At 47.4% G+C, this 15,501-nt stretch overlaps 1 protein-coding gene across 2 annotated transcripts; it reads left to right on the top strand.

Annotated features, from left to right (window-relative positions):
- Positions 1 to 2,587: 2,587 nt before the first annotated feature.
- ACOT6 (acyl-CoA thioesterase 6) lies at positions 2,588 to 10,218 on the top strand. Of its 2 annotated transcripts, none has more exons than XM_009211924.4 (3): positions 2,588 to 3,360; positions 7,006 to 7,208; positions 9,564 to 10,218. In XM_009211924.4, exons 1-3 carry the CDS (start codon positions 2,790 to 2,792, stop codon positions 10,167 to 10,169), a joined length of 1,380 nt encoding a protein of 459 aa, XP_009210188.1. In that variant the 5' UTR covers positions 2,588 to 2,789; the 3' UTR covers positions 10,170 to 10,218. The 2 variants fall into 2 exon arrangements, with proteins under 2 accessions (XP_009210188.1, XP_009210190.1); XM_009211926.2 differs by having other exon boundaries at positions 3,252 to 3,360; positions 7,124 to 7,208.
- Positions 10,219 to 15,501: the final 5,283 nt, after the last annotated feature.

Below are 15,501 nucleotides of genomic sequence, written 5' to 3'. Positions count from 1 at the left end.
TATTTATTTTTGAGACGGAGTCTCACTCTGTTGCCCAGGCTGGAATGCAGTGGTGTGGTCTTGGCTCACCACAACCTCTGCCTCCCGGGTTCAAGTGATTCTCCTGCCTCAGCCTCCTGAGTAGCTGGGACTACAGGCACGCATCACCACTCCAGGCTAATTTTTTTGTATTTTTAGTAGAGACGGGGTTTCACCATGTTGGCCAGACTGGTCTCGAACTCCTGACCTCGTGATCCACCTGCCTTAGCCTCCCAAAGTGCTGGAATTACAGGCATGAGCCACCGCACCCGGCTGTGTTGTTTTAAACAACAGAATTCCTCTAGCCTTTTTTTTTTTAGACTAATTGGGAGAAGTGTGTGCCACTGCCAACACCTCCTGGCATACCTGGATAAACACCTCAGGCATGGTGGAGACATAGGTAGAGGAGATCTGGAAGCAGGCCTACTGGCTGCAGTCAGAGTGGCTACCTAAAGAATCTTTCTTGGACCTCTTTAACAACTTCTTACCTGGATCACTAGGACTTGGGGGTAGGCCACAGCTCCAAACAAGCCTGATCATCCCACTTATTATAGTAGTCTCCTGGGCCTAGTGCAATGTATTCTGGCCATGGCTTAATAATGTTGCACTGAGATTGTGTCAGTCAAGGTGTCGCTTTTTTTTTTTTTTTTTTTTTTTTTTTAGACAGAGTCTTGCTCTATCGCTCAGGCTGGAGAGCAGTGGCGAGATCTCGGCTCACTGTAATTGCCACCTCCTGGGTTCGAGCAATTCTCCTGCCTCGGCCTCCTGAATCACTGGGATTACAGGTGCATGCCGCCACATTCAGCTAATGTTTGTATTTTTAGTAGAGACAGGGTTTCACCATGTTGGCCAGGCTGGTCTCAAACTCCTGACCCCCAGTCATCCGTCCCCCACGGCCTCCCAAAGTGCTGGGATTACAGGCATAAGCCACCATGCCCGACCAAGGTGCCATATTAATATGAGCAAACCTCTGCCTCCAGATCCTGGGGGTCTGGAGGGCATATGAAATGTACTAGGTTTGCTAAAGCAGATATCTGGGTTGGGGATGGACTGCAGGGCAGTTCTCTGGTTGGCCTTGGACTGACTCATTTCTCCCCTTTCTCACTAGTAGTTCTCAAGCATAGAATGTGCTGGGAATGTAACATCCTGAGATGGGGACAGACTGACTAGAATAGCCCTGGCTCTATTTCAGCCCCTGCCTACAAACAGGATGTCTTTCAATGCTTTAGCCCAGCAGTCACATGACCCCAGAGTACAAAACTCAGGGCAGCTGCAGTGCAAATGGGGCACACGCACATGAGACTCCATCACCCAGGCAGCATTCCTGAGTCTTGGGGGACTGGTTTCCAATGATTCTTAGGCTTCTGTCATTCTTTGCTGCCTATCTGTAAGTAATAAATCCGGTTCATGTAAATTGTTGTATTAAATATATGAATGTGTTTTCTCACTGGACTCAGACAAGTTGGTAACCAGCATACAGTGAACTTGCTTCATATAGTCTAATACCTTTTTGCTCAGTGTATACATGTTTACTGAGCTGGCCATCACTATATGCTCTTCTTCCTTCTCCACCCTGCTATGTTCCCAGCTAGACTGAGCTGTGTGGTTGGGTTTGGCCAAAGAGAGGCATTAGCAAGATAATGAAAAACAAGAGGAGAGTCAAGGGATATTATAGTCTCCTCCTTCCTGCCACAAACCATAGGTTCCTTCTAGAAAAGCTACATCTCCTATCAGACTGCCCCCTTCCCTTGAACCTTCAGATTCAGGGTTCTACACCGAATCTTGTTTCATTGTTTTTGTTTCTGAATCTTGCCCATGCCTTTGTAGATAGTACCTTTATAAAACTCTCCTCAGTTACACAGGCTGAGAGTGCCACTTGCTTATTGCCAGAACTCTGTATGCACACAACCCAAAAGGGACTCTGCCAGTGATTAGATTTGTGAGATAAGAAACAAAACTTTCACTGGGTACTAACCCTACAGCTGTGTCAGTGTAGTGTTTTTACACATTAGCGCATTTAATGGTCACAATAAGCCTTTTCAGATAAGAAAACTGATATTTAGACGGTTATGTTTCTTGCTAAAGATCACCAGGTATTAATATTAAGGGTCAGGGTCAGACCGGAACTCGGCTAGGTCTGCCTCCCTAAACATCAGCTTTGCTCCAGGTATCATTAGCTCTGGAAAAAAGGCTTGGTAAGGGACTGAGGGGTAAAGGATGGATTACGACCATGTTTCTCCAAGGGGTCACCTGAGAACAATCACCTGGGATGCTTTTTCAAAATCTAGATTCTTGAACTGTATCTCTCTCAGTCCTTTAGTTCTCAGTGGTTTTTGTGCCTCTATTTCGACACTCACCACATTGCCCTGGTTGCCCAGACTGGAGTACAATGGTGCGATCTTGGCTCAGTGCAACCTCTGCCTCCTGGGTTCAAGCAATTCTCCTGCCTCAGCCTCCCAAGTAGCCGGGATTACAGGCATGCGCCACCACACCTGGCTATTCTGTATTTTTAGTAGAGATAGGGTTTCATTGTGTTGGTCAGGCTGGTCTCGAACTCCTAACCTCCAGTGTGATCCACCCACCTGGGCCTCCCAAAATTCTAGGATTACATCTCCTATCAGACTGCCCCCTTCCCATGAGCCACCGCGCCCGGCCGGATTGGTCATTAACTCTTATTTCAACAGATACTCCTTCATTTGGGACACCGGTGTATTTGCACAAATTCTAGGCGCTCCACGCAGCGGCCTGGAGCCTGTCCCCAAGTCCAACCAATGGGAGTAGTGTTAAGGGTTCCGCCCTCGACTCCTTTCAAGCACCGGGCAAAGCCGCCAGGCCCGTCCACTGACTCCGGGGAGCTGAGTCGTCCCTCTTCTACCCAGGTCGGGATGGCAGCGACGCTGATCCTGGAGCCCGCGGGCCGCTGCTGCTGGGACGAGCCCGTGCGCATCGCCGTGCGCGGCCTGGCCCCGGAGCAGCGGGTCACGCTGCGCGCGTCCCTGCACGACGAGAAGGGCGCGCTCTTCCGGGCCCACGCGCGCTACCGCGCCGACGCCCGCGGCGAGCTGGACCTGGAGCGCGAGCCCGCGCTGGGCGGCAGCTTCGCGGGGCTCGAGCCCATGGGGCTGCTCTGGGCGTTGGAGGCCGAGAAAGCCTTGGTGCGGCTGGTGAAGCGCGACGTGCGGACGCCCTTCGCCGTGGAGCTGGAAGTGCTGGACGGCCACGGCCCTGAGCCCGGGCGGCTGCTGTGCAGGGCGCAGAACAAGCGCGACTTTCTCCAGCCGGGGGTGCGGCGCGAGCCGGTGCGCGCGGGCCGGGTGCGCGCCGCGCTCTTCCTGCCGCCGGGTGAGTAGTCTGCCCAAAACTTGGTCGAGCTCTGCGACCCCCACCTGCCCCTTTCCTGTCCTGGGAATCACGTGATTGTGGAACATCCCTGAACTTTTTCCTTCGCTCCAGAGTCTGTCATGGATTCTGAGTCTCTGGGCTCCCACTGTTGCCCAGGCTGGACTGCCGTGGCTGGATCGTAGCTTACACTGCAGCCTCGAACTCCTGGGCTCAAGTCTTCTCGCCTCAGCCTCCTGAGTAGCTGCTCCAGTCTTTCTTTTTTAAGTTTCACGTCCCTCCCTGGAGGCACTGCCACTTTCGCTCTGTGCTGAATAGTGCATTCAACTTATTATATATTTATTGAGAGCCACTATGTGCCAGCCGTGTGGTTTTGTTTGAATACGATATGGGCAAAACCTTAAGCTGATGTGCAAGAATGATTTTTGCCTCAGTTCACATCAAACTTCCAAAGAAGCTAAAATCCACAATAGTGGCAATACCCTTTAATTGTTTAAAAACACACACAAAACTGCCTGACAGTCCTCTCCCTTCTATCATAAACATTGCTGTACTTGGTTCTCAACCTGCAGTGATTTTGCCGCCTTCCCTGGGGGAAATTTGGCAATATCTGGAGACATTTGTGGTTGTCATTCCTGAAGGGAGAGGTGCTATTGGCATCTAGCAGGCAGAGGCCAGGGATGCTGCTAAACATTCCACAATGCACGGGACAACCGCCAGAACAAAGAATTGTCTTGCTCAAAGTGTCTGTACTACTGAGGTTGAGGAACCCTAGTCTAAGTAAACACAAGATATTTGCTAGGTAAAGGTAGCCCAGAAAGAAGGCTCCTGATTAATCCCTTCTAACTAAATTCCTGACTTAAACCTCTACCATATAAAAATGCTGAGCCGGGCACAGTGGCTCAGGCCTGTAATCCCAGCACTTTGGGAGGCTGAGGTGGGCAGATCACTTGAGCCCAGGAGTTCAAGACCAGCCTGGGTAACATGGTGAAACTCTGTCTCTACAAAAAAAAAAATTGAGAAAGGCATGGTGGTGCACGCCTGTAGTCTCAGCTGCTTGGGAGGCTGAGGTGGGAGGATTGTTTGATATCAGGAAGTAGAGGTTGCAGTGAGCCGAGATCACGCCACTGCATTCCAGCCTGGACACCAGAGCGAAACCCTGCCTCAAACAGCAACAACAACAAAAAATTCTAGAGTTGCAACAGCACACAGAATCCTTAAACTGAATTCTGTGATGATTCTCCAAAAACAAGAAAACTTGCTTTATTTTTACGGCTCTTCAGCAATTCTTAGCCTTAACTCGTGGCTGCCCACTACACTGTGAATTCCTGGGGCTGGAATTGGGTCTTACAGGTTTCTAAATATCCATGTTCCTAGAGGCTTTTGCAAGGTTATAGTAGGAGTTCAATAAATCATAGTGTCTGGGCCAGGCACAGTGGCTTACACCTGTAATCCTAGCACTTTGGGAGGCTGAGGTGGGTGGATCACTTGAGGCCAGGAGTTCAAGACCAGCCTGGCCAACATGGCAAAACCCCACCTCTACTAATAGTATAATACAAAAAAAATTAGCCAGGCATAGTGGCTCACACATGTAGTCCCAGCTACTAGGGAGGCTGAGGTGAGAGAATTGCTTGAATCTGAGAGGCCGAGGTTGCAGTGAGCCAAGATCATGCCACTAGACTTCAGCCTAGGCAACACAGCGAGGCCCTGTCTCAAAAAAAACAAAAAAAGAAAAAAGAAAAACAACACATACTAAGAATCAACTAAAACCTTTCATTAAAAACAAACAAGGCGGCCAGGCGTAGTGGCTAATGCCTCTAATCCCAGCACTTTGGGAGGCTGAGGTGGGTGGATCACGAGGTCAGGAGTTCAAGACCAGCCTGGAGAAGATGGTGAAACCTCGTCTCTACTAAAAATACAAAAAATTAGCCGGGCCTGGTGGCGGGCGCCTGTAATTCCAGCTACTTGGGAGGCTGAGGCAGGAGAATTACTTGAACTCAGGCGGCAGAGGTTGCAGTGAGCCGAGATCATACCACATCACTCCAGCCTGGGCAACGGAGAGAGACTCTGTCTGATAGAAAACAAAAACCAAACGAAACAAAAAGAAACAAACAAGGCTGGGCGCAGTGGTTCACGCCTGTAATCCCAACACTTCGGGAGGCTGAGGTAGGTGGATCACCTGAGGTCGGGAGTTTGAGACCAGCCTGACCAACATGGTGAAACCCCATCTCTACTAAAAATACAAAATTTGCCTGGTGTGGTGGCACATACCTGTAATCCCAACTACTTGGGAGGCTGAGGCAGGAGAATCACTTGAACCTGGGGGGAGACAGAGGTTGCAGTGAGGTGAGATCGCACCATTGCACTGCAGCCTGGGCAACAAGAGTGAAACCCTGTCTCAAGAAAAACAAAAACAAAAAAACAAACAAGCAAAAAAAAAACAGGCTGAGTGCAGTGGCTCACACTTAAAATCCCAGAACTTGAAGAGGCCAAGGTGGGAGCATTGCGATGGGAGGATTGCTTGAGGCCAGGAGTTCGAGACTAGCCCAGGCAGCATAGTGAGACCCTGTTTCTACAAAAAATTAAAAATGGGGCCTAGCTATTTGGGAGGGTAGCTACTTGAGGCTGGAGGGTCACTCGAGCCCAGGGATTCAAGGTTGCAGTGATCTACAGGCTATAGTGCAGTGGTGTGATCATAGCTCACCACAAACTAGAACTCTTAGGCTCAGATGATCCTCCCGCCTCTGCCTCCTGAGTAGCTAAGACTATAGGCATGTGCCATCATGCCCAACTAGTTTTTAAAAATTTTTTGTAGAGACAGGGGTCTTGTTATGTTGCCCAGGCTGGTCTTGAATTCCCAGCCTCAAGTGATCCTCTTATCTTGACCTCCCAGAGCACTGAGATTATAGGCATGAACCACCACGCCTGGCCTCATTTTGTTATTTCTAACTTGGTTTATTTTTGTTTGTGAAAATAATTTCTATTATTATTATTATTATTATTGAGACAGAGTCTTGCTCTGTCGCCCAGGCTGGAGTGCAGTGGTGTGATAATAATTTATATCATTAAAAATTTTTAGGCCGGTTGCGGTGGCTCATGCCTGTAATCCCAGCACTTTGGGAGGCCAAGGTGGGCAGATCACCTGAGGTCAGGAGTTCAAGACCAACCTGGCCAACATGGCAAAACCCATCTCTACTGAAAATACAAAAAAATTAGCTGGGTGTCTGGTGCATGCCTGTAATTCCAGCTACTTGGGAGGCTGAGGCAGGAGAATTGCTTGAACCCAGGAGGCAGAGGTTGCAGTGAGCCAAGATTGCGCCACTGCACTTCAGCCTGGGCGACAGAGTGAGACTGTCAAAAACAAAATTAATTTCAATACCTTTTGGTGTACAAGTGGTTTGGGGTTACATGGACGAACTGTACAGTGATGAACACTGAGATTTTAGTGCACCTGTCACCTGAGTAGTGTACATTGTACCCAATATGCAGTTTTTTATCCCTCTATATTATTATTATTGTTTGAGAAAATAAGACATTTTGTTCTTTTTCTGCCAATCTGTCTACCCCCAATCTCCTTGGCTTCAAAAACTTGTTTGCTTGCTGTCTTTTGAGACTCTAAAGCTCCTTGTGATTTGTGATGTTCTCCAGGCAAGGGGCCCTTTCCTGGGGTCATTGATCTGTTTGGGAGTGGCGGTGGCCTTTGTGAATACAGGGCCAGCCTCCTGGCCAGACACGGTTTTGCTGTGCTTGCCCTGGCTTATTTCAGATTTGAAGACCTCCCTGCAGATCTGAATGATGTACATCTGGAGTACTTTGAAGAAGCCGTGGACTTGATGCTGCAGCATCCAGAGGTGTGTTCTGGTGATCACCTGAGTGTAGGAGAGAGGGGGTAGAGCTGACGCAGGGCAGAATCCCAACACTGGGAACTAGAAACATGCCAGGAGATACCAAGTCTCCTTCAAAAATTACTAGGATGGAAGCTGGGCATGGTGATGTGCACCTGTAGTCCCAGCTACCTGGGAGGCTGAGGCTGAGGGATTGCTTGACTCCAGGAGTTCAAGACCAGCCTGGGCAACATTTAGTGAGACCCCTGTCTCAAAAGAAGTTTTTATACTAGGATTATTATTTCCATTTTCTCCCATCTCTCTCTAATCCCTTAAGACTTGACTATTTAGTTGTTTTTGTAATTGTGTACCAAAATTCAAAGAGCACAGGACTAAAAAGAGTTCTGGCTCTGTGTCTACCACAGAGTGGCCTTATGATTCTGAATAAAGCAGTTACTCTCTCTGGAGTTCAATTTTATGTTAATAAGATTAACATAAATGTATATAGAGAAAATGACCATAAAGAGATATTTTTTGAGACAACTGGAGACATTTGAATAAGAATGGTATATTTGATTATATGAAGTAATCATTATTAATTTTGTTGGGTATGATAATGGTATTATGGTTTTGTACAGAAAGTCCTTATCTGATAACAGAAATAATCAATTAATTAAAACATTTTGGGCCGGGCGCGGTGGCTCACGCCTGTAATCCCAGCACTTTGGGAGGCAGAGGCGAGCGGATCACTTGAGGTCAGGAGATCGAGACCAGCCTGGCCAACATGATGAAACCCCGTCTCTACTAAAAATACAAAAATTAGCCTGGCGTGGTGGCGGGCACCTATAGTCCCAGCTACTCGGGAGGCTGAGGCAGGAGAATCGCTTGAACCCAGGAAGCAGAGCTTGCAGTGAGCCGAGATCACGCCACTGCACTCCAGCCTGGGCTACAGAGCGAGACTGCGTCTCAAAAAAAAAAAAAAAAAAAAAAATTTTGGCCAGGTGTGGTGGCTCACGTCTGTAATCCAAGCACTTTGGGAGGCTAAGGCAGGCAGATCACTGAGGTCAGGAGTTTGAGACCAACCTGGCCAACATGGTGAAACCCCGTCTCTACTAAAAATACAAAAATTAGTTGGGCATGGTGGTGCACACCTGTAATCCCAGCTACTCGGGAGGCTGAGGCAGGATAATTGCTTGAACCCAGGAGGCAGAGGTTGCAGTGAGTCGAGATTACACCATTGTACTCCAGACTGGGCAACAAGAGTTAAACCCCATCTCAAAAAAAAAAAAAAACCCAGCAACCACAACGATGAAAAATTTTGGTATAACTAAAAATTGAATGATATATACTCTTTGTTATTATCCAAGTTTAAAGAGACCCAGACATTCTAATGTTAAGATATAAGATGTTCTTCAGGGTTCTTTCCCCTGTAACCCCCAATGCTCTTGGGATCTGGCACCCCAGAATTCTCTGCCAAACAGCTCTGATCCTGCTTCCAGGCCCTAAGCCTCTTTTCTGGGTTCGTCAATGTGTATATACCTAGGCCTTAAACATGCAGGCTGGGGTGTCCACACACATGTGTGAGAGGCCCCTTAAGGTCCATGAAGGAGCCAGTGATGGAAGAGAAGGAGTGTGGTGCAGGGCCCAGGGGCAGGCCTCTCCTGTATGTCACATTCCAGTACAGAACTCCAGTGGATTCCAAGATTTTAAATTTGAGCCTGACCTTATGAATTGTTATGGTGGTATATTTATCAAGGCAGAAGAAAATAATATACTGTATTTAACAGTTTGTTCATTTGATTTATAATTTTGAAATATTTAGGTATCATGTGTCTGGGCCTCTGTGTATACTCCTGACCCAGTCCTCATAAATATTAGGGGATGATCCATTACTAGGAAATCAGTTGATTTGCTTATTAGAAGACATATTTGAACTTTGCAGATTGTTGGATAAGGAAGGAAAGCAAATGATAGTTAAGAAAGCTACTGTCAGGGCATGGTGGCTCATGCCTATAATCCCAGCACTTTGGGAGGCCAAGGCGGGTGGGTCACTTGATGTCAGAAGTTTGAGACCAGCCTGATCAACATGGTGAAACCCTGTCTCTACTAAAAATACAAAAATTAGCCAGGCGTGATGGCGGGCACCTGTAATCCCAGCTACTCGGGAGGCTAAGGCAGGAGAATCGCTTGAACCCGGGAGGCGCAAGTTGCAGTGAGCCAAGATTGCACCACTGCACTCCAGCCTGGGTGACAGAGTGAGACTCCATCTCAAAAAAGAAAAAAAAAAAAAAAGAAAGAAAGCTACTTGGAGAATGTAAAATCACTGTCTGTGTCCTCCATTTGTGAACTCTAAGCTTGTTTCCTTCTCTTTTTCCTCAACAGGTGAAAGGTCCTAGTATTGGGCTTCTTGGATTTTCCAAAGGAGGTGACCTGTGTCTCTCAATGGCTTCTTTCTTGAAGGGCATCACAGCCACTGTTCTTATCAATGCCTGTGTAGCCAACACAATAACTCCTCTACATTACAAGGATATGATTATTCCTAAACTTGTCGATGATCTAGGAAAAGTAAAAATCACTAAGTCAGGATTTCTCACTTTTATGGACACTTGGAGCAATCCACTGGAGGAACGCAATCACCAAAGTCTTATTCCATTGGAAAAGGCCCAGGGGCCCTTCCTGTTTATTGTTGGCATGGATGATCAAAACTGGAAGAGTGAATTCTACGCTCAGATAGCCTCTGAAAGGCTACAAGCTCACGGGAAAGAAAGACCCCAGATAATCTGTTACCCAGAAACAGGTCACTGTATTGACCCACCTTATTTTCCTCCTTCTAGAGCCTCTGTGCATGCCGTTTTGGGTGAGGCAGTATTCTATGGAGGTGAGCCAAAGGCTCACTCAAAGGCACAGGTAGATGCCTGGCAGCAAATTCAAACTTTCTTCCATAAACATCTCAATGGTAAAAAATGTGTCAAGCACTGCAAAATATAACATTGTAGCCACAGACCAGATACCATTAATAAAAATCCTATTCATACAACTAGTGTTGGGCGGGCTTCCTTCCTTCCTTCCTTCCTTCCTTCCTTCCTTCCTTCCTTCCTTCCAAGTCTCACTGTGTCACATAGGCTAGAGTACAGTGGCGTCATCTCGGCTCACTGTAACCTCCACCTCCCAGGTCCAAGCTATTCTCTGACCTCAGCCTCCCGAGTAGCTGGGATTACAGGCGCACGCCACGGCACCCAGCTAATTTTTGTATTTTTAGTAGAGACAAGGTTTCGCCATGTTGGCCAGGCTGGTTTTGAACTCCTGGCTTCAGGTGATCTGCCCACCTCAGCCTCCCAAAGTGCTGGGGTTACAGGTGTAAGCCACCACACCCAGTCTGTGTTGGGTTTCCCAGAGCCCGTAGCAACCTTTTTTGTGACGAAGCAACCATCTCAGCTTCTTTGTCTGGTTCTCCCTGATTCTCAACCTTTGCAACCTACCTTCCTTCACCGCTGGGTCCACATAGGCTTAACCTTGATCTTATTTGTAGGACCGGTCTTCACCTTAAGCAAGAGAAATGTAAGAAGTGCTTTCCCAATTCCCAGTTGCTGGCCTAGCTTTGGCCTCGTGTCCCCTTTCTGAGGACTGACCTTTGGTATTGCTCTGGAGTCTCATATCCCCTTTGGCCCTAACTGACCATATCTGAGTCTTGGGAACCTGCCCACACGAGTGCCTTAAGGAATGGACTCTGCCTCATTCTCTCTCTCTCTCTTTTTTTTTTTTTTTGAGATGGAGTCTCGCTTTTGTTGCCCAGGCTGGAGTGCAATGGTATGAGCTTGGCTCACTGCAACCTCCGCCTCCCAGGTTCAAGCGATTCTCCTGCCTCAGCCTCCCAAGTAGTTGGGACTACAGGCTCACGCCACCGTGCCCAGCTAATTTTTGTATTTTCAGTAGAGACGGGGTTTCACCATGTTGGCCAGACTAGTCTCGAACTCCTGATGTCAGGTGATCCACCTACCTCAGCCTCCCAAAGTGCTGGGATTACGGGTCTGAACCACAACGCCCGGCTCTACCTCATTCTTGCCCATACACATTGCTGAATGTTTACTCAAGACTTCTCCCTGGGCTAGGCGTGGTGGCTCATGCCTGTAGTCCCAGCACTTTGGCAGGCCAAGGATCACCTGAGGTCAGGATTTCAAGACCAGCCTGGCTAACATGATGAAATGATGAAACCTAGTGTCTACTGAAAATACAAAAAATTAGCCAGGCAAGGTGGTGGGCGTCTGTAATCCCAGCTACTTGGGAGGCTGAGGCAGGAGAATCGCTTGAACTCAGGAGGTGGAGGTTGCAGTGAGCCGAGATCGCGCCACTGCACTCCAGCCTGGGCAACAAGAGCAAAACTCTGTCTCAAAAAACAAAAAACCCTTGTCTCTGAACCCCAATCTGAAGACCAGGAGCATTATACCTGTGGATATACTTCCTTTATGTTTGCCAGGGGATTCCCAGTCACTATATGGTCATTGCTTGCCTGGAGGAATGCCTTGCTGCCAAGATTTTCAGGACAATACTTTGCAGGCAATGGCCTTCATCTTTGATGTCATGTTATACCTACCAAATCGGACTTCATCCCACAACCATCTAGTCCAATTACCCTCCTCCTGAGAAGGACTGGGACCTGTCTGCCTCAACCCACTGCAATATACTGGGAACTATCTAGAGTCATAACAGACCAGAGCAGAGAGTCTTGAGCATAAGAAAGTTTTCCTGTGATTTCACGGCACATCCCATGATTTTCTGAGTACGTATAAAATCCTTCACCAATTTGAGTCTATCCAAGCAAGTGCCCATTAGATCTTAACGATGAAAAGAAAAGTTCCTTAGAGGTAACTTAATTTTGATCAGTTGTTAAACTCTGTGTTGAGTATAGTCATTCACCATGTAGTATAATTTTCCTTTCCTTTTCCTTCCCTTTCCTTCCCTTTCCTTTTCTTTTCTTTTCTTTTCTTTTCTTTTCTTTTCTTTTCTTTTCTTTTCTTTTCTTTTCTTTTCTTTTCTTTCTTCAGTCTCACTCTGTCATCCAGGCTGGAGTATAGTGGCATGATCGCGGCTCACTGCAGCCTCAACCTCCTGGGCTCAAAAAATCCTCTCACCTCAACTTCCCGAGTGGCTGGGACTATAGGCAAGCACCACCACACCTGGCTAACTTTTTATTTTTTGTAGAGTTGAGGTCTCATTATGTTGCCCAGGCTGGTCTCCAACTCCTGGGCTCAAGCAAACTGCCCCCCTAGGCCTCCCAAAGTGCTGGGATTACAGGCATGAGCCACTGCCCCTGGACTGTGTAGTCTAATTTTCTATGATGTGAATTCTGGGAGCCTGTGCTTTAACTCACTCCTAGGTGGATCTGCTACTGTAGAGATGCTCTTGGGGTGTGAGATCACAGGAGGAAGATAGGAGGAAAGTGGCAGGGAGGATAAGAAAGCAAACGCCAAAAAGGTAGTCCCAGAAGTCATGCAGGAGGATGATGACTCTACATCTATATGTATTAAAGCACTAGGGCAGGACAGCCCTAGACCTCCATTTCTTCCTTACAGATAAAGCAACCTAGAAATGGCATACACTGACTAAAGATATTTGCTTGCTTTTCCCTGAGAGGTGACTGTATGTGGCCACCTGTCTCCAAGATTTTTTTTTTTTTTTTTTGAAATGGAGTTTCACTGTTGTTGCCCAGCCTGGAGTGCAGTGGTGCAATCTCAGCTCACCGCAACCTCTGCCTCCCGGGTTCAAGTGATTCTCCTGCCTCAGCCTCCCTAGTAGCTGGGATTACAGGCATGCACCACCATACCTGGCTAATTTTGTATTTTTAGTAGAGACAGGGTTTCTCCATGTTGGTCAGGCTGGTCTCGAACTCCTGACCTCAGGTGATCTGCCTGCCTTGGCCTCCCAAAGTGCTGGGATTACAGCCATGAGCCACCGCGCCTGGTTTGAGATTTTTATTTCAAAAAGAATCTCAGGTTGTTATCAAGCCATTCAAAATGGAGTAAAGCAATATGAAGAAGAAGGGAGAAAGAGAAAAGTTATCCATAAAGTTAAGCTGGAAATGAGGCTTAACAATAACAGTGCTTATTATGGAATCCTACGCCCTTGCCTGGATTGACAACTCATTCAGTCATGTATTTTATAGTGGGTTTTTTGTTTGTTTGTTTGTTTTTTGCTTTTTTTGAGACAGAGTTTCACTCTTGTTGCCCAGGCTGGAGTGCAGTGGTGCAACTTCAGCTCACTGCAACCTCTGCCTCCCAGGTTCAAGCGATTCTCCTGCCTCAGCCTCCCTGTAGCTGGGATTACAGGCATGCATCACCATGCCTGGCTAATTTTGTATTTTTTCAGTAGATACTGAGTTTCACCATGTTGGTCAGGCTGATCTCGAACTCCTGACCTCAGGTGATCCGCTCGCCTCAGCCTCCCAAAGTGCTGGGATTACAGGCATGAGCCACCACGCCCAGCCTTATAGTGGTTTATGCAAAGAAGGAAACCTAATTAGTTATGCAAAATTTACAACTTTCATAAAATAAAAGCCAAACTTAGAAATCAGTTTCTTCCAAAGATAGTCGTACTAAGAAACATTAAGTGATATAAAGGGTGGTGCTATAGTTTAGATGTTGTCCTCTCCAAATCCTATGTTGGAATTTGATCCACAGGTGGGCATGGTGGCTCATGCCTGTAATCCCAACACTTTGAGAGGCCCAGGTAGGAGGATTGCTCAAGGCCAGGAGTTTGAGACCAGCTTGAGCAAAGTAGCAAGACCCTGTTTCTACTAAAAATGTTTTTAAAATTAACCAGGCATGGTAGCGAACACCTGTAGTCCCAGCTACTTGGGAGGCTGAGGCAGGAGGATTGGTTGAGCCCAGGAATTCTAGCTATGATGATGCCACTGCATTCCAGCCTAGGTGACAGAGCAAGATCCTATCTCTAAACAATAAAGAGAAATTTGAATCCCAGTGTTGGAGGTGGGGCCTAATGGGTGGTGTTTGGGTCATGAGGGTCAACCCCGCAGGAATGTCTTGGTGCAGTCCTCTCTGTGAGTTCCCACAAGAGTTCCCCTGAGAGCTGATTGTGAAAAAGAGCCTGGCACTTCCTTCCCCTCTTTCCTGCTTCTCTCTCGCCATGTGATCTGCACACACTAGGGCTCTGTCCCTTCTGTGGTGAGTGGAAGCAGTCTCAGGCCCTTACCAGAAGCAGATGCGGGCACTGTGCTTCTTGTACAGCCTGCAGAACCGTGAGCCAAATAAACCTCTTTGTGACCAGGGCCAGTGGCTCGTGCCTGTAATCCCAACATTTTGGGAGGTTGAGGCGGGACGATTGCTTGGGACCAGGAGTTTAAGACCAGCCTAGACAACATAGTGAAACCCCATTTCTACAATTTTTTTTTTTTTTTTTTAATACTGCATCTTGCTCTGTTGCCCAGGCTGGAGTGCAGTGGCACAATCTTGGCTCACTGCAACCTCTGTCTCCCGGATTCAAGCGATTCTCCTGCCTCAGCCTCCCGAGGAGCTGGGACTACAGGCACCCGTCACCACGCCTGGGTAATTTTTGTATTTTTAGTAGAGATGGGGGTTTCACCATGTTGCCCAGGCTGGTCTCAAACTCCTGACTTCAGGTGATCCACCTGCCTCGGCCTCCCAAATTGCTGGGATTACAGGCGTGAGCCAACATGCCCTGCCCCCCCCCCCAAATTTTTTTTTAACAAAAATTAGCCAGGTGCAGTGGTACCCACTTGTAGTCCCATCTACTCAGGATGCTGAGGTGGGAGAACAACTTTAGTGTAGGAGGACAAGGCTACAGTGAACCATGATCACACCACTGCACTCCATCCAGCCTGGGTGACAAGAGCAAGACTGCTCCCCGCCACCCCAACAAAAACCCTCTTTTTAAAATAACTCTTCTTTATAGCAACACAAATGCACTAAGACAGGTAATATCTTCGAGGATGCTTCTACAGTAGACGTAAATCCCAGCCGATTCCAGGCTCACACAGTTTAGAAAGGAGTGCAGCCTGGGGTTTCTGTCTATATGCCTCATCTATGAAATGGGCATAATAATAGTAGCTACTTCATGGGGCTGTTGTGATTAAATTAGACAATCCATGTAAGGTACTTAACATACTTTACTTTTCAAATACAGGTAGACTTTGTTTTATTGGGCTTTGCTTTATTACATTTTCCACAAGTTAAAGGTCTGTGACAACCCTGTGTCAAGAAAGTCTATCAGCACCATTTTCAACAACTTGTGCTCACTTTGTGTCTCTGTGTCACATTTGGTAATTCTCACAATACTTCGGTCTTTT

The sequence above is a fragment of the Papio anubis genome, chromosome 7, assembly GCF_008728515.1.
Source record: "Papio anubis isolate 15944 chromosome 7, Panubis1.0, whole genome shotgun sequence".
Lineage (NCBI taxonomy): Eukaryota > Metazoa > Chordata > Mammalia > Primates > Cercopithecidae > Papio > Papio anubis.
This window is presented reverse-complemented; position numbering and strand designations above follow the sequence as displayed.